Source organism: Triturus cristatus, chromosome 1_2 (genome assembly GCF_964204655.1).
Source record: "Triturus cristatus chromosome 1_2, aTriCri1.1, whole genome shotgun sequence".
NCBI lineage: Eukaryota > Metazoa > Chordata > Amphibia > Caudata > Salamandridae > Triturus > Triturus cristatus.
Window position 1 is genome coordinate 651,816,438 of NC_140580.1, and position 19,600 is coordinate 651,836,037.

Below are 19,600 nucleotides of genomic sequence, written 5' to 3' on the forward strand. Positions count from 1 at the left end.
ACTGATTGTATTTCTAACGAGTCTCAATCTAATATATGCCATTCTATGTCTTTGTAACCTACTGTACATTGGGCAAACCATACAAAAAAATAAGGATTTGCATGCGTCAGCACAGTAGTCGCACCAGGGTGCAAGTTTTTTTGTTAAAAAAATAAATTTAAAAAAAAAGAGTGTTTGGGCATTGGAGAATGGCTTGTGGTGGAAAGTGATGAGCATCATTTTCACCTCTAAGAGGAGGCAACACTAAATCCCTATTAAACAATGAGGAATTTCACTGGATTCTTCATTTGGAAGCTACACACACACACACAGGTGTGCATCGTGAGGAAGACAAGACATTCATGATTTTAAATGAGCTCTCCTCATACAGAAACTACAAATCTTATTGCTCTTGCCTTTTTGGTTCTTTTCACAATGTACATATGTTTTCATTGAGTTGCGTCACTTTTTTTTTTTTTTTTTTTTAAATTGTGCTGCTCTAAGTATTTGGGAGCAAGTGTATTTAAGTTTTTTTTATTTTAGGTTTGTCAAGGTCCTTTAAACCATTCCAAAATGGCACCTACTACTCATCCCTTTTCTGTCCTTGGGCTTCTTTATTTCGGTTCTTGGTCCTTGCTCTCTATCAACTATATAAACCAGCATGCTGCTCTCACACTCCACCCCCCCCAATCCCCCCTTGGGAAATCACTGTCCCGAAAGGACCCCATGTTGCCAGTCAATGCTACCAGCGAATCTCCATTTTCAGGATGATTTGAGCCCCATGAAGGAATCCAGCACTCAACCTTGAGACCCAGACCCCTTGCGCCAAACTGGCTCTACGGCAGGTTGGTTGGAGCCCCCCCCCATGGGCAGACAGTATATTTTCACCTGAGGTCAGTCCCTCAGCTGGAATACTGCACACTCTCTCCTTCACCAGTAACAAGGCTTTTAAACAGCTCCTCTTTCAATTCTTTTTGTGAAAGCTATTCATAGCCACCATGTTCTGCAGGCTTGTCACCAGGGACCTCATCCTTTAGCAGCTGTATTACCCTTCGTAACAGAAGTACTGTCACATGAATATTGCCTATGCCTAGTACTGGCTCACTTTTGTTTTTTTACCCTCACTCTAATCACCCTGATTGAAAACACCATTAGCTTTAAAAACACAAATCCTATAGGATTATTCAGAATTTGCTATAACGGGCTGTGCTGTTCTTGAGTTTGGTGATCCATGTTATTCACAAACGGTTTATCAGTAGTGTATCACCACAAAAGAGGGACGTTAGTTTTGCACCAATATTCAATGAGTCGCTAGGTGCCTTGAAATTGCTTTTCATAAACTCCTTCAAATAATTTATATTCGCCATTTGGTTCTTTGCATCAAAAAGGTATTGTAACTAGGCACCATTACTTACGGTTAATCAACAGTGCACTTTGTCAATACTTCATCTTACCCTGGATAGGCCTCTCTCCAAAGTGATCCCTTATACTTTATTTAAATAACAATATTGAAAGCATTTCCATGAGAAACCTGTACACAGCACAACATTTCACAAGCGCATAATAGGCAATTTGATGGCTAGGGAACTGAGCAGCACTGCTGATGGGGAGTGATGGGGGCAAATCTTGTGTATGTTACATTACATACATTAAAAAGATAATATAGGAATAATTAATATTGTTTTGCAGAATTTCTATAGCAATTTCTGAACCTCTTCTCCCAGCTTCAAAGCACTCTCCGAGTGAGCCACCAGGTAGAGAAAAATAAAATCATCCAGTGCATGGATGAGGACTGGTTGTGGTTTCAACAGAAGTAATGAGTTTATGTCATGGGTGATGCCCAGAGTGTGTGCTAAAACTTATCACAACAGTGTGTCAGTGCTCATCACATGAAGAGAACGTGCGAGGGATAGATTGACTTGTAGCGTGTACAAAGCAGTGTCATTTGAGGTAATCTGTCTCATTTAAAAAAAGCAAACAATAAGGAGCTACAGAGGGAAATAAACCCAAGTCGCCCTCCTCTCAATCAGTATTCCTATAAACAAGACTGGGTCTAGGAAGGTATATTGGTATATTCACACTAACTGTGGTTCAAATCCCTATATCTTAGGGTATTTTATACTCCTCTCCTTTCTCACTCTGAGGTAGCCACCACAGCTGTTCACCTTCAATTTTTAATTTTGAAACCAGTTAACTAAAAAGGTTTTTACTTAAGGCAATCCCCACTAATGACCTTCTTGGTGTAAAAACCCCACGTCAATCACACCAAATATTTTTACAATCCTTTGAAAAAAATGTGAGAGAACAAGAGGACACCTCACGTGCGCAACACCAATTGAGCTTGCTGATTGGTACTCACCAGCTCTGCCCACTTTTATCATCATCGGTTGTCATCTTGCCCCCCCCAAAAAAAAAAATATATATATATATATATATATATATATATATATATATATATATATATATATATATATATATATATATATATATATATATATATATATATATATATATATATATATATATATATATATATATATATATATATATATATATATATATATCCTACTGGCAGTCGCCAGTAGGTAGTTATAGTTAGGACCACGTTTCCATAGGAAATCCTCAACATTCTATTTTGAATAACTTTGGCGCCGGTTGACGAATCCTCGCAAATTTTTCAAAATAGGTGGGGCGCTACGCTCCGCTCCTACCCTGAAAGTCTCGGGGGGATTCGTCAAGCGGGGGCTGAGATAAAAGGGGGGTCCCAAAACGCGTTTTTCCCATGCATTTTTCCATAGGACCTTTAGACACAGCTACAGCCCGAACGGCTGAACAGAATTACTTGAAATTTGGCAGAGAGGTAGTCCTCAGGTCAAGGAAGTGCCTTTTGTTGGTTTGGTGTAAATCTGTTCAGTAGATTCTGAGAAAATAGCCTTTAAATCAATATATATATATATATCTGAGCCAGCTTACGGTGCGCTTACGGTACGCTTACCGTACGCGTACGGTGACGTGCGCGATTCTGATTGGCTGTTACATCTAAGTATACATTCGAATCGGTCGAAACCAGGAAGCGGCGGCCGCCATTTTCTCTCTCACACTGTGAGGGAGGGGCTGTAAACAAAGGCAAAAAACATATAAAGGGGCTGTTTAGACAGCGCCCATGCACATAGCCATGTTAGTTGAGTCCTCAAAGATCCCCCAAGGCCAAAAACGGTAAATTTTTATTTTTTGAAAATTTCGCCGATTACGCTTACCGTACGCGTACCGTTCGCTTACGCTAAAAAATATTTAAAAAAAAAAAAAAAAAAAAAAAAAAACACTGTGCATGGCATATTATTGTCATCACTTACAAATTAAATTTAACAGATTACCTATCACAAGGAAGCGCATAATATGTCCTCCATGTGCGCACGGTGCGTAACGTGCCCACCTTGCGTGTACGGCACTAACTGCGTAAAGTGGGCGCGCGGTGCGCAAAGCGCACCGCGTGCTCACTGTGCGCGCACGGTGCGCGAAGCACATCGTGCGCGCACGGAACGAACTGCGTTAAGTGGGCGCGCACGCCACGAATGGCGTAAAGTAACTTAGCATTTAAAAAACCGTACAAATTCCTTGAAAAAACCATAGGTTTCACACACGTTATAGTTAGGAATTAGCATTTAAAAAACCTTGCTAATTCACTGAAAAAAACCATAGGTTTCACACATGTTATAGTTAGCTGGAAATTTTACTGATAAAAAACCAATGAAATTCCCCCGTTATAGTTACTGTAGGCAACTATAACTCACGCGACCGTAATCCTCTGCTGATGACATATGTGTCTTTATGAAAAAAAAAAAATTGTAATATATGTATAGCTAAAATTTAATGGAAGAAGACATGGGCAAATAAGTGTCTAAATACAGTATTAGCATCAGCAGAGGATTACGGTCGCGTGAGTTATAGTTGCCTACAGTAACTATAACGGGGGAATTTCATTGGTTTTTTTATCAGTAAAATTTCCAGCTAACTACAACATGTGTGAAACCTATGGTTTTTTCAGTGAATATATATATATATATATATATATATATATATATATATATATATATATATATATATATATATTACCTACTGGCGGTCGCCAGTAGGTAGTTATAGTTAGGACCACGTTTCCATAGGAAAACCTCAACATTCTATTTTGAATAACTTTGGCGCCGGTCGACGAATCCTCGCGAATTTCTCAAAATAGGTGGGGCGCTACGCTCCGCTCCTACCCTGAAAGTCTCGGGGGGATTCGTCAAGCGGGGGCTGAGATAAAAGGGGGGTCCCAAAACGCGTTTTTCCCATGCATTTTTCCATAGGACCTTTAGAACGAGCTACAGCCCGAACGGCTGAACAGAATTACTAGAAATTTGGCAGAGAGGTAGTCCCTAGGTCAAGGAAGTGCCTTTTGTAGGTTTGGTGTAAATCTGTTCAGTAGATTCTGAGAAAATAGCCTTTAAATCAATATATATATCTGAGCCCGCTTACGGTACGCTTACGGTACGCTTACCGTAAGCTTACGGTGGCGAGCGCGATTCTGATTGGCTCTTAGATCTTAGTAAACATTCGAATCGGCCGAAACCAGGAAGCGGCGTCCGCCATTTTGTCTCTCGCACTGAGTGTTGTTTATCAAACATGATGGCCAAAAACATGTTACGGGGCTGTTTTGACAACTCCCTCCCACATAGTCATGTTGAGGGAGTCCCCAAACATCCCCCAAGAGCAAAAACGGTTTTATTTTTTTTTCGGCAATTTCGCGGGGTACGCTTACCGTACGCTTACCGTACGCTTACCGTAAGCTTACCGTACGCTTACGGTAAAAAAATAAAAATAAAAAAAACACTATCCACACTTACCCCACCCCCTGTGCTTTTGGTGGCCGCAGGCCACCAAATGTGCAGGGCTTATTAATAGAGAAAAAAAACGTAATTTTGGCAACATGAAATTATAAAATCGAAATAAAAAAAACACTATCCACATTGACCTCACCCCCTGTGCTTTTGGTGGCCGAAGGCCACCAAATGTACAGGGCTTATTAAAGTTGATAAAAACCGTGCACGGAACGAACTGCGTTAAGTGGGCGCACACGCCACAAATGGCGTAAAGTAACTTAGCATTTAAAAAACCTTGCTAATTCACTGAAAAAACCATAGGTTTCACACATGTTATAGTTAGCTGGACATTTTACTGATAAAAAACCAATGAAATTCCCCCGTTATAGTTACTGTAGGCAACTATAACTCACGCGACCGTAATCCTCTGCTGATGACATATGTGTCTTTATGAAAAAAAAATATTTGTAATATATGTATAGCTAAAATTTAATGGAAGAAGATATGGGCAAATAAGTGTCTAAATACAGTATTAGCATCAGCAGAGGATTGCGGTCGCGTGAGTTATAGTTGCCTACAGTAACTAGAACGGGGGAATTTCATTGGTTTTTTATCAGTAAAATGTCCAGCTAACTATAACATGTGTGAAACCTATGGTTTTTTCAGTGAATATATATATATATATATATATATATATATACACACACATATATATATACACATATATATACACATACACAGTGTCCACTAAGTTAAACGCAAAATGTGAAGGTAAACAGTGCAAACATCACATACCAAAATGCGACTGAAAAGTGAAGTTAAAAAATGAAAGGGATGCACTTTCTATAGGACCAACTTTATTCCTCCTTATATGTGCACCCAATTCAAAACTTAAAAGGTTGCTTACTGTGCATACCATAGTATTATGCCAACAGGTTTCATCGCCAAAATACTTGTAGCGATTTCTTCACGGTGGAGAAAAAGAGCTCCGTGAGGCCTGGGGTGATTTGCATTACAGCTGAATGCGGATCAACTGCGAGGAATCACAAATGGAGCTCGTGGTGTGACCTATACAAGTGAGCTGGTATATGGATCTATGGCTCAATAAGGTCCCCGATTGAAAGGCTAAGAGGTGTCCCCTATCGGTGCCAAGCGACTGTATTTGCCCTGAAGAAATCGCTACAAGTATTTTGGCGATGAAACATGTTGGCATAATACTATGGTATGCACAGTAAGCAACCTTTTAAGTTTTGAATTGGGTGCACATATAAGGAGGAATAAAGTTGGTCCTATAGAAAGTGCATCCCTTTCATTTTTTAACTTCACTTTTCAGTCGCATTTTGGTATGTGATATTTGCACTGTTTACCTTCACATTTTGGGTTTAACTTAGTGGACACTGTATATATATTATTTTTTTGGGGCAAGATGACAACCGATGATGATAAAAGTGGGCAGAGCTGGTGAGTACCAATCAGCAAGCTCAATTGGTGTTGCGCACGTGAGGTGTCATCTTGTTATCTCACATTTTTTTCAAAGGATTGTAAAAATATTTGGTGTGATTGACGTGGGGTTTTTACACCAAGAAGGTCATTAGTGGGGATTGCCTTAAGTAAAAACCTTTTTAGTTAACTGGTTTACAAAATTAAAAATTGAAGGTGAACAGCTGTTGGTGGCTACTTCAGAGTGAGAAAGGAGAGGAGAATAAAATACCCTAAGATATAGGGATTTGAACCACAGTTAGTGTGAATATACCAATATACCTTCCTAGACCCAGTCTTGTTTATAGGAATCATTTTAAAAGAGGCCAAGTCTCTGTTGATGATCTGGATGGCTGTGACCATCTCAATTCTTTAGGGCAGTGATTTCCAAGATCTGCGGGGAAATACAAGAGAAAGTGCTCCCTGAGTGGCTATGCTTAATGTCCAATGTCTGGACATATTGTTGACCCACAAGTAAGGCACTATACGAGTCCTCCCAAGAGAGAAAGGAGCCCAACCTATGGAGGAACAGTCAGACCTTAGTAAATCACTATGCAGAGTCCACCCAGGATTGGAGTCTGAAATCAAGAGGTACAGTTAGACCACCATTAACCTCTTTACAGAGTCAACCCAGGAACAATAGGAAACCCATACCATATCTACAATGTAAAAACACAGAAAATCCATTATAACTTCCACCCAGGAGCAATAGAAGGCTCGAAATATGAAGGTACTCTTAAATCCTCAGCAAATCACGTTATGGAGTGCACCCTAGACAAATAGGCGGTACTAACCAAGAAGGCACTATTAAACATGTAACTATCTCACAACAGGAGTACAAGCTCTGGAGGCACAGTTAGGCTACGATTAAACCACTTTACGGAGTGTGCCTAGGAGCAATAAGAGCCCACCCTCTGGAGGCACAAACTATAGAAAACCCCTATTTTGTTCACTGAGAAATAGGAGCCACACCTCATGGGGAAGATTTAGACCACTAGTAAAACAAAATTGATCAAAAGGCCGGAGTAAACTGTAGAGCACTAATCTACAGCCATACACTCCTTCCTTCACCCTGGTCCTTTGCTTCCTGTTCACTAGCAACAAGTCTGGAAAACAGCTTCGCCACTAACTCAAAGTCCTAAATAAATATTGTAAATACCTGCACTGGTCTAGGCAGGTACACAAAGACGCTTAATAAGGCAACTGGAGCTGAGACAGCATAAATTAGGGAAACACCTATTTCAATTAAGAAAAAACACTTTAAAATGGTCACATCCTTAAAATCCTATTTTCATGGCCATAAATATATTAGTAGAAATAGTACAAAGCTGGGGCAAGTGGTACGCAATCAGCATTAACAAGACAAGCGTAACTGCTGCATGGCATACGTTTGTGGCTGAAAAGCACAGATGAAGAAAGCAATATAATGGACTGGCCAACTGCACAGCAGAGTCAACACTGGGTCACATGAGACAGTACAGGAGAGAGATAAGAACAGTTATTGAAGCAGGGTATTGGATGCATCTGTGAAACAAAGGCTAGAGGACATTACGGGATCGAAAGCAGACCTGATTAGTGTCATACAAGATATAGGCAGTAAGAATGGATGCTCTGGCTGTGCAATAGTAAAACGAGAGACCAGAAGTCAAGATAAAGGTCACACCCGACAGCCTTAGGGTGGTGTTCCCCTAACATTTTGCCTGCTTGTCTCATATTTTTGCTGATGCATCAGGGCTCGAAAAATCCACTGACATTTGCGAGCCATACATAATTGGGGTGAGCTCTTTTTAGGTCCTACTCGCCCTTTCTGGTGAGTAGGAAGACAAAATGACTTTTGACCTCTATCCTGGAAAGCAGAGCGAATGTGACAAGATAGCAAGATTTAAAGGCATCTTTATTGCTCACAGAGTGAATGAGCAATAAAAATGCATGAACAACGTATTAACGGGTCACATTTGATCACAGAGGTCAAGCGCATTACAGTTAGGTCGAGTACATTTTTTTAGGTTTCTAGCTCTGCAGGTTTAGTAACACATTTTAGATCTTTCGAGCCCTGTGCATTTTTGTTGGCCTTGGGACTCTGAGCACTTCACCACTGCTAACCAGTGCTAAAGTGCCTGTGCTCCATCCACTAATCATGGTTTGATTGACTTGGCACATAAAGTTTACCTGCAAGTCCCTTGAGCAGTGCACTACATATGCCCAGGGTCAGTAAATTAAATGCTACTAGTGAGCAATAAATAAGAAAAGATTATTGATCTTACAGGCATATATATAGATATATATATATATATATATATATATATATATACATATATACACACACACTTGAGTAATGTTGTTGCCTCAATATAGGACTATTGCAGCAGTATATATATATATATATATATATATATATATACACACACACACACACACACACCCCCCCCCCCACCCCCAGCGAGTATAAAAAGCTTATGTAGTATACGATTCTCTAGATCGAGTTGTATTCAGAGCGTTTAGGGGCTGAAATTATGTATTTTCTGTCTCACGAACTGTTACCCACGACAACAATAATCAATTTTATGATTCAGAGGATCATCTTTGTCTCCAGTACATTAACATACATTGGAGTCCGACAGATATTAGACGATACGAAATCTTCCACAGTCTCTTTATTCTGTCTGACAATGTACATTTCATTCATCATTATGTCTCTTGTTTTAATATATTCTTCATGTGTAATGCAGCCATAAAAATTATTAAAATCTGCACTTTGATTAGTCTTCCTTTTAGATTTTTGGTAATAATTTACATATCATTTACATGTTTAGGAAGTTAATTTTTCTTCCTTGCGTTGAGAGGATATTTTTTGTACCTTCATTATCTTTCGTAGAGACGCTCTTGATAAATGATATGTAATTCATTATATGAAGGCTTCAATCATCAAAATAAAAAAAACTTCTCTTCAGACGATTTGCGCTCCTCTCTCAATTTAGTGAGTCACGTATATAACTTCTCACACTGGGACTGAATGGTGTACTTTATTCTTTAAAGATACAAGACACTATCATTTTTTATGTCTTATCGGTCTTCAATTCTGGATATAAAGTTTATACTTTTAAATGGCACGAAGATAAAAATTTGTTTCACCTTCACCGGGTGATCTTTTAATGGAGTATCATAATTAGATGGCAACGAGTTATATGTATTCTTACAAATATCATGGAACAATGGTTGAATCAGCTGACTGCTCTTAACTGTAGACCTCACCTCATAGATGTGGCATCCTCTCTGGTTATTATACTAGACAAAAGCCTGAACATGCAAAAGCACATCAGTTCCTTCACCTAAGAAGTGAACTTCCAACTCAGCATTCTTAGTAAACTCAAACCCTTTCTCCCTGCTCATGACTTAAAGGTTGCAGTACAAGCACTAGTGCTCTCAAAGCTGGTCTATGGTAGCGCAACACTTTGAGGCTTGCCTAGAGTGAAGACGGCTCCTCTTAGGGCTGCCCCCAACTCCGCCGCTAGGCTTTTAACTGGCACTAAAAAAATACCTCCACATCTTTCCGGACTTGCGGGACCTGAATTGGCTTCCATATGAAGCTTGGATACAGTTAAAAATTGCATGCATAGCTCACAAAGCCATCCACTTCAAGACCCCGTTGTACCTCGCTCAGAAACTGGAGCTCTCTTGTGGTTCTAGAGCCTCCAAAAGCACCAACACCCTTTTGCTCAAACCACAAAAATTCAAGAAAAAAAATAAATAAAAGACCTATAACCGAGCCATCTCTGTGATGGCTGCGAGGATCTGGAATTCCCATCCCCCTGAAGTCAGGGTGAACCCTTCCACAGTCTTCTTCAAAAAAGAAGTCAAAGGGCTCCTGATGAAGAAATGTCTGCCTCAGCTTGATCCCTCCATTAGATGCTGGGTCCATAGCCGTTGACTGTGGCCCAGCTGCCTGGCTCACGAGAATGTCGGACAATTTTAGACTGTTAATTTGTCGCTTTGTTGATGCTGTTGTGTTTGCTTGTACCCTCACGAGAATGTCGGACTCTGTGTTGTTTGCTTGTACCCTTCATGGGGCATAATCTGTAAAGCGCTCCGATACCCTCGGTGGTCATGTTCGCGCTATGTAAAACTTTCTAAATAAATACAATTCTTGTTATTGTCTTTAGCGGGTCAAGAAATTCCACATGAACCATTGTCCTGAAGATGGTCTCCCCGATTTGATACAACAGAGACCAAAACATCGACTCTTAAACCATTCCTCTGTCTTTAACTTTCGCTAATTGATTTGGCTTTAATCTTAAATCCTTTATATAGGACAATCATTTAGAAGATGTTTTTTATACATTGAGAAACAGGATATTTTTGTATGTTTAATATACATGTTCCCTGTTGTCAAGGTTTGATTGTTATTGCTTTACCCCCTTTTTCTTAAGGATATAAAATTATCTCTTTTTAACACCCGTTTGTTGAGATTGATTTTCTGATTAGATTTCTTTTTAAATTACGTTAAGGTATTGCAACAAGTGTCACTAGATTTAAGATAAAGTTATTGTACTAACTAAATTTTTTTAATGAATTCCCTTGTTGGCACCTTTACCTCTTAACTAGTGGGACTGTAGTACTGCTTATGCTACTGGTGAGACTGCAGCACTGCTTGTACAGCCCACTCAAGTACCTCTTAAACAGGTCTTATGCCTGCCACTGAAGAGCCAGTGTGTGCAGTTTACACTGCCACGTCGGCTTGGCATTTAACACCCCATGCCAAGCCTATTACATATACCTCACCCCTAAGGTAGGCCCTAGGTAGCCCACAGGGCAGGGTGTGGTGTAAACAAAACGTAGGACTTGTACTTTTGAGTAATACATGTCCCTGTAGTAAAAAAATCTCCCAAATTGTCTTTTCACTATTGAGAGGCATACCCTCTCATAGGCTAACCTTGCAAATTCCTTATTACATTTAATAAGCTGTAATGCCTAATTGAGAGGCGGTTGGGTAATTATGTTTAGTACCTATGGAACGGTAATGATAAAACCTCTTTAACCCCTTCCATGTTCAAGACGGAATGGTTCAGTCATTAGTACAAGTTCAAGTGTGCTCATGACGGAACCATTCCGTCATAAGCACATGCTCAGAAAATCCCTCTGCTGCAGACGGCAGAAGGATTTCCCTTTTTTTTTTTTGCCTGGTGAGGTGGGTGGGGGGGGGGGGGGGGGGGGGGGGAGAGAAGAGCTTCCCCAACCTCCCCAGGCCTATTTTTGAATTTCATTGTAATGACGATCGCGTGCATGGCGCGCTATCGTCATTGCAACGAGAACGAAACTGAAAATTAGTTTGTTTCTCTGTTTCGGGGCTATCTCAGCCCCCCGAGCATCGAAAAAGTTAGGAACAGGTATCGATGGAAAGGGGAGAAGATCCCCTTTCCAATGGTACCCTTCCCTAGTGGATCCCTGCTTGGGATCACCCCAGGAAAGCGAACCCCAAGCAAGGAGCAGCCCATTGGGCAAGGGCCTTTGCTCCACCCCCATATTTGTTTGGGCACAACAGTCTTTATGCCGCCCCCATGGGGGGGGGGGGGGGTGGCAGCAGCCCCCAATATGCCCAGCTGGGGGGAGAAAGCCCACTAGAAACCAGGGATTATTATTTATTTTTTATTGACGTTGGGGTGGGGGCTTCCCCAAAAAGGGCATGGCAATGCCCCCGCCCCCCGGAGAAATGTCAGTCTTTCTGCCCCCATGTAGGGGTGAGGGCGGCCCAAGATAGGCAGGCCAATGCTCCCCCCCCCCCCAAAAAAACAAAATGCAACAGTCTTTCTGGTCCCCTCATGGGAAGATGGGGGCAATAGCCCCTGATCAGCCACGGGGGGGGGGGGGCAGAAAGCCCACAAGAGGCAGCAGGGATTTTTTTTTTTTTTTTAATATATAATGTAGGGATGGGGGAACCTAATATGCCCCTCCCCGGAGGCATATTAGGGCAATAGCCCCTTATCTGCCCCCCGGGGGGTAGAAAGCCCACTAGGCCTCAGGGTTTTTAAAAAAAAAAAATTTTCAGGGATCAGGTCAGCACAGAATGGGCATGCCAATGCCCACACCTCCCCAAAAAAATGCCACAGTCTTTCTGCCCTTCCCCCAACCTCCAGAGGGGCGGATGGGACAGTGGCCCCTGATCTGCCCCCGGGGGGGGGGCAGAAAGCCCACTAGGCGCCAGCGATTACGCTGGCTTTTTATTTTTATTTTTTATTATGCGTGGGGTTGGGGGCTGCCCAGAATGGGCATGCCAATGACCCCAACTCCCAAAAACATAGCCACAGTCTTTCTGCCCACCTTGGGGGCATATCGGGGCAACCCCCAAACCCCCTCAGGGTGGCAGAAAGCCCACTAGGCACAGACTTGTTTTTAGCAATGTGCCTACCTGTGGATTTTGGGCCCTAGCGCAGCCGGCAGATAGGGAAACCTAGCAAACCTGTACATTTCTTTTTTTTAAACTAGACACAAAAGGGGATCCAGGATGGGGTGACTTGTGTGCCTCTCACCGGGTTCCGTTAGCCAGAATCCTTTGCAAACCTAAAACTTAGGTTTTTTTAAAAACACATTTTCCTCACATTTCTGTGGTGGAAAGTTCTGGAATCTGCGTGGATCCACAAAAATCCACGCACCCCGCATTCCCCAAAGTCTTCCGAGAAAAATGGTACCTCACTTGTGTGCGTAGATTAGTGCCCGCGATAGGAAACAGCTCAAAACGCTACGTGGGCTCATTCCATTTTCACAGTGAAAATGGACCCTTTTTTTTGCAAAGTGCCTAGCTGTAGATTTTGAACCCTAGCTCTGCTGGCACCTAGGGAAACCTAGCAAACCTATACTTTTTTGAAAACTAGACACCCAGGGGAATCTAGGATGGGGGTGACTTGTCTGGCTCTCACCAAGTTCTGTTACCCAGAATCCCTTGTAAACCTAAACATTTGTCAAAAAAATAAAAAATAAACATTTTCCTCACATTTCGGTGCTGGAAAGCTCTGGAATCTGTGTGGATCCACAAGATTCCACCCAGCCCGTATTTCTCAAAGTCTTCCGAGAAAAATGGTACCTCACTTGTGCTAGGCACTTTGCAAAAAAAGGGTCCGTTTTCACTGTGAAAATGTGGTGTATCCAACCTGGTGAGAGTCAGTCAAGTCACCCCATCCTGGATTCCCCTGCCTGTCTAGCAACCTCTTTCTCTATTTGGAGCATTGAATATGGTGATCTGTTATAAAAGTAACTAAATAATAAACAGTAACTATTGGAGCGATATTTTGTGCCTTTGGAGGATATACTTGTTTGCATTGTAAAGAAAATGGTGGTACATTAATGATACAATGCTAATTCTAGATGTACCGGATGCCCTTGGACTAATGAATGTTTTTCATAACTGAATTGTAGCTTTAAAAAAGTCTAGGACCGTTGTTTCCTATACCAATCGTTACCCGTGGACAATTGTGGGTTACCTCATTATATCATAATGGATGCTCACCATAGCATCACGGATGCCTGGATTATGCCAGTAATGCCCACCATTATACCAGGGCTACAGTTGTGCCAAGGCTGGAAACCAGAAGGATCAGGGATAAGACCACATATCAGTCATGACCATTAATATGCTAGGAATAGGTACATATAGGCCAGTCATGCTCAGAGTAGGTCTATGATGGCTGCCAGCATACCAAAACTAGACCAAAAATACTAAAATAGTCAAGGATGACCATAATTATGCCATTGGCACTATTATGCCAGGAATGGACACAATTATGCCAAATGTAACACTCTTGATAGGGCTAGCATATATATTTGGCGGTTGTTGGCACCAGGCATAGTTTCAGGAAGCAATAGTGTTTATTATGGGCACACACATAAATGTTGATGAATGTCTTAATTTTCTTTGGTCTGGATCATACCCTGTTCTCCTCAGGTCTTGAGCTGATCACGCATCCGACACATTTTCACTCTGACTCCTGCAGTCCCGCACTTTGGTGGGTCAGCACTGATTACAGCTCAGGCTACTGCTGCCATACTTTTTTGATGGCACACTGTTCACACACATGCTGTGACTGATAAAGGAGGGACAGCAACATGGTCAATCTCCTTGTGGCTTAATTATATTGAGATTGGATACAGACTGTCATGTAGCAGGTCCTATAAGCTGGCACAGTGTGTGTGAGTGTTAGTATGAGTTACTGTGATATGTTTGGCAGGCTGTTACTCTTAGGGTCTTGAGATGATCAGTGCTGCCTTCATTAATAGGCACCTACTCTGAAATTGATACTGGGCTTGACTTCCCCTCAGAGAACTAGTTTGAAGGTAGTGGCGAGCTACCAATCGCTTCAGAGCTACTCGTTGGAGACCCAAAGGGACATTTGGTGAAACCCACTGGTAGATTCAGGGGCTACATGGAGAGATGGATTTATGTAGCAGACGCCAATGGCATAGAGGCAGGGATGACATAGGAAACTATGGTGAGATTTTAAGAGTAGTACCAAGGACATGAACAGAAATACCCAAGGTTGTGGGATTTTTTTTTTTTTTTTTTTAAATGCAAGCAAATCAGAGAGTACAGGAATTAGAAGAATTGCTGGAAATCTGGATTTCAACGGGGGAAAGCAGGTGACTGGACAAGAGCTTAAAGGGAGAAACTGGAGCCCTTTCTTGTGGCAGAGAATCAGCTGGATGAGTATGCAGGAATGAGACAGGGGCGACAGAGGAAATAGGGTGCAATGTACAAATCGGGAAAATGGGGATAGAACAGGATTGCAGTAGTTGCGCGAATTGGGCACCTGCTTTACCAATGTAGGTGCCAGCAATGGTATGGTGCCACTGGAACAAACAGAGGGTGCAAGGAGGGTTCGGGGGTAGGTATGTGGTCAGGAGTGTAGAATGAGTTTGAGGCACTACAAAGAAAGCAGACAGAGGGAGGAAAGAAACACTAGCGGTGAGAAGGGAAGAAGGCACCAGTGACAGGAAGATATTATTCAGATGGGAGGGATCAGAGAAAAACCATGAGGCTGCATCAATAAGTAGTCCTAACAGGTTTAGAAGATAAGGGTGACCAGGGTTTGCCAGACTAGTCTCTGTTTTTCACCAGTTGTCCGGCAAGCTTCAACATTTGTAACCCATGTCCTATTTATTAGAGAGGGGCGACTGAAACAGAGTTAAGGAACATTTTTGCGTGTTCCAGGCAAAACGAGTTAGCATCTCTTATCAAAAAGCAGTTTAATTAATGCCCAGGAGGCAGGGTTTAAAGGTTACATTTAATTTAGTCCCTTGTGCTTCTATGTTGATGCGCACAGCCATTTGTTATCCTGTGCTCCTTGACCGATCTAAAAGTTTAGTCCTTTTATGTTTCCTAAATGTCTTTCTAAAAGTTTAGTCCTTTTATGTTTCCTAAATGTCTTTCTTTTTAGTTTTCAAAATTCGATCACCCTATTATAAGGTCCATCTGCGACGAGCAGGTCCAGCCAAGGTTTTTATTTTGCATTCTAGGACTTACAGTCCTGTTTCAAAACTATAAGTCCAAGAATGAAAAGAAAGAACCTGGACTAGAGTGGCTAGTCATGCATGGACCTGGGAGGGCTGTAGAAGTGTATGGTGTGGTCCAATAGGTGGAGCTATTTAGAGAACGGAATCCAGACACTCGAGTGTGGTGTGTTGAGAGCAGAGGGTCAGATGGAGACTGAAGGAGAGTGTGTCCACGACAGGCTAGATCAGAAATTCAAAATAGGCTAGGCAGGGAGGCTGATCAGGTAGGAGACACTTAATTTTATCAGGTGCTTCTGGGCTGGCATGGTAGGACAGGCCGTCATCTAAGGCCATTACACTGGCTGAAGATATTAGAGAATGGCCTGCTTACACCAATGTACAGTGCAAGAAGACAGTCCAGCCAACCAGTAGTTAAAGGAAGAACTGCACAGGACATATAAGCACATTCACACACATAAGCACACACACACACACACACAGTAACACAAAAAGGACAGCACTCAAACACAGCATTTGATACATGTTTTAAAAAATGCTTTTCTTCCAAATGCTGGTTTAACTTGACTCCCAGATGCCCAGCAGTCCAACGGTCATGGTAACCTCCTTCTGCATTGACCTGGTTACAGAAAGACACTAACATCACATCGTCACTACTCAAATTATTGCAGAAGAAAGGAAATTCAAGTTCCAAGTCCTCCATCACCCACCTACACAGTGACTGACTGCGCAGGGTTTTGTTGGACCTTGCACTATCACTCATAAAATAACTCAGGGCACTTTCCACTACTTCAAAACCAACCTCCCCCCCCAAAGTCGACAATTTAATTAAAATTAGTCTCTGCTGATATTTTGCAGTGGCCCTGCGTCCACCTAGTTAAGGCGAACTAACATTGGTGGTTTGAGCCCGACTCGAAATAGATGTCCAGCTCTGGCTCGGTCCCAAGTTGCCTTGGAGTCTCTAGTCAAAAGAAAGCTGAGAAGCTGTAGATTCTGCTCTTCTCTGCATTATCATGTCATTCTCCAGCGTGCACCACATGTGAATTAGCTCAGTATTAGGGGGTATTTGCATTTCTACAATAAAGTCGCAAACATCCGGTAACACTTATCAGTACCTCTTCTGCTGCACCAAGGGGTCTTAGAGAATGATGTGATAGTGCACAGAAGGAGGAGAGGCACAAAGAAAGCACTTGGTGGCAGAGGGTGTGATAATCGGGTCGGTAAGTCTGAGACAGAACGAAAGCACTTGGTGGAAGAGGGTGTGATAATCGGGTTGGTAAGTCTGAGACAGAACGAAAGCATTTGGTGGAAGAGGGGGTTATAATCGGGTTGGTAAATCTGAGCGACAGAAAGAAGGCACTTGATGGAAGAGGGTTTGATAATCGGGTTGGTAAGTCTGTCTGAGAGACAGAAAGAAAGCACTTGATGGAAGAGGGTTTGATTATCGGGTGGGTAAGTCTGTCTGAGAGACAGAAAGAAAGCACTTGATGGAAGAGGGTTTGATTATTGGGTTGATAAGTCTGTCTGAGAGACAGAAAGAAAGCACTTGATGGAAGAGGGTTTGATTATCGGGTTGATAAGTCTGTCTGAGAGACAGAAAGAAAGCACTTGATGGAAGAGGGTTTGATTATCGGGTTGATAAGTCTGTCTGAGAGACAGAAAGAAAGCACTTGATGGAAGAGGGTTTGATTATCGGGTTGATAAGTCTGAGAGACAAAAAGAAAACACTTCGTGGAAGAGGGTTTCATAATCGGGTTCGTAAACCCGAGAGACATAAAGAAAGGACTTGGAAGCGGGACTGGTAAACCCGAGAGCAAAAAAGACAGAAGTTAAAATAGATCAGATGTTTGGTAGTAGGGCATACCATGAAAGAGAGGGATAGTGGAAGAAAAAAATATAAAACAGAGATGGATAAGGCCGAAGGGAGAATGATGGAGCGAACGGAGATGGCAGAGCCAGAAAGAACCATAGGCGAGTGTGAGAAAAAAAGACAAGAAAGATAGCAAGAGAGAGAAATATGGAGCAGTTAGGAAGAGAGACTGTGCACATTACAAATTTTCCGGAATATGCTACTGTTTTCCTCTTATTGCCAAACCAATCTCTTCTCTTCAATTATCTGGCTTGCACACCTCTATATACTAGCTGGTGCATGGCTGTCAGAGTACCGCACATTACCACTCCACTCCGACAGCCTCATCGGTAGCAGTTTCGCAGCACTTCCGTGGCAGCGCATACCATATCCACTAAAGCATGCCCAGCTGCCTCTAGGAGTACGGTTACTTCCCTTGTCCAAGGAGAAGTTCCGACAGCCAAGGGAATAAAATCCAGAAGTGCCAGTGAGCGAGGCCCATTTGAAGTTACATAAGTATTGACAACTGCGCCTATAGCTGTTAACAATGAAAAGAGAGATGTGCCACAAGGTAATTAGATCGATGGTTGCAAAACCACCTCTTCCTGCTCCTCCTCACCTGAAGTCCGCTAGATACCGTCCGCAACAACAATTCCGAACGTTTCAAGGAGACACCGAGGGCTGCCATCTTCTGTCTTGTGAGTGACCCTGGCTGCTAGAGCTCCGCCTATATTCCCGACATGCACCATGAGCTACACTGCTAAAGGATGGAAAGCGAGTGAGTCGGCCATATTGGGTTAGTCAGAATATAGCTTTCTATCAAAGAACTAGAATGCAGATTTCGTATTATGTAAAGCGAAAATTTGTAGACGATGCAGCTGGAACGGTGAATTGACAGGCTCCTAGCATTTACCGACTGCCTGGGAAACATGGCGTGTTCTCAGCGATCACGGCATTGTGCTTATTTATCGAACGCGTCCAGTAAGCGGTTTCTTATGCAAATGGTGTTTTGAGTGGGTGGGGGCCATGTCCCTGAAATACACAAAGCACCGATACATCACGATATGGTTGTGTGAAAGGTTGGGGAAGCTTTAGAACGGTGGAAGAATTGTCGGGAACCGGAACGTTGTGGGGCTTCTTAGTTGGCCGTGAGCAGTTCATGTGCTGGGAGCAAGCTGGCACCGGTCCTGTACTCTATGCACTTATAAAGTACCTTTTGACAATTTACCTGTTGCTGATTAATTACTTCAAGAACCCATGAGGTTGGCTCGCAACATCTTGGTATTCTGATGTGCTCGTTATGTTTTTTTAGGTCGAGCAAGACAGCTGCAAGCTGTCTCTTCGAGACCTACTGTAAACAGTCTGTGGGCTTGTTATTTTTTGTTTTTTTACCTCCTTTCTAGCTATTTGCTGGCCGCATTGTCATTTGATCATTCTTGTGTTTTTATTGGTTTAAGGCATGAATTCGTCTTGCCTCTTTTACTATTGACCATCCCCGAGATCACTGGCCAATTTCAGTCTTCTTCCTCCAGTAGTGGTATAGCATTGAACTGCCAAACTTCTTTTATTTATTTATTTATTTATGCATTTTTATAAAGCGCGGACTTTACCCGAAGGTGTCAGAGCACTGTACAATAGAACTAGTTACGTTACATGAGAGAAATGTTACAAAATAGAACGTACAAAAATAGCAGGACACAGAATGCCGCTGCCCGCGTCCCACGGAGGGGGACATCAGCAGGGCAGCCTTCTAGTGGCCGCCCGTCGGAGCCTCCCCTCCCCTGCTCCGCCTCGCGTGAGGCCGCACCTCGGGGAGGGGAGGCCCCCAATGGGATTGTCTGGGGGAGGCGTGCCACTAGGGTGGGCAAGGCTAGCCCCCCTTTTTAGGCGCCTCACCCCCTCTGATCTTCCTCTGCTTCCTGCGCCGCTCCTCCTGGCC

At 42.5% G+C, this 19,600-nt stretch overlaps 1 protein-coding gene across 1 annotated transcript in view; it reads right to left on the reverse strand.

Moving 5' to 3' along the window:
• SDHB (succinate dehydrogenase complex iron sulfur subunit B) overlaps nucleotides 1-18,438 on the reverse strand; it is a 101,153-nt gene extending 82,715 nt beyond the window's left edge. The window contains exon 1 of the mRNA XM_085608143.1: nucleotides 18,281-18,438. Within this exon, the coding sequence (XP_085464269.1) occupies nucleotides 18,281-18,349 (69 nt within the window). The 5' untranslated portion in view covers nucleotides 18,350-18,438. The remainder of the gene's footprint in view (nucleotides 1-18,280) is intronic.
• Between the last annotated feature and the right edge of the window lie 1,162 nt (nucleotides 18,439-19,600).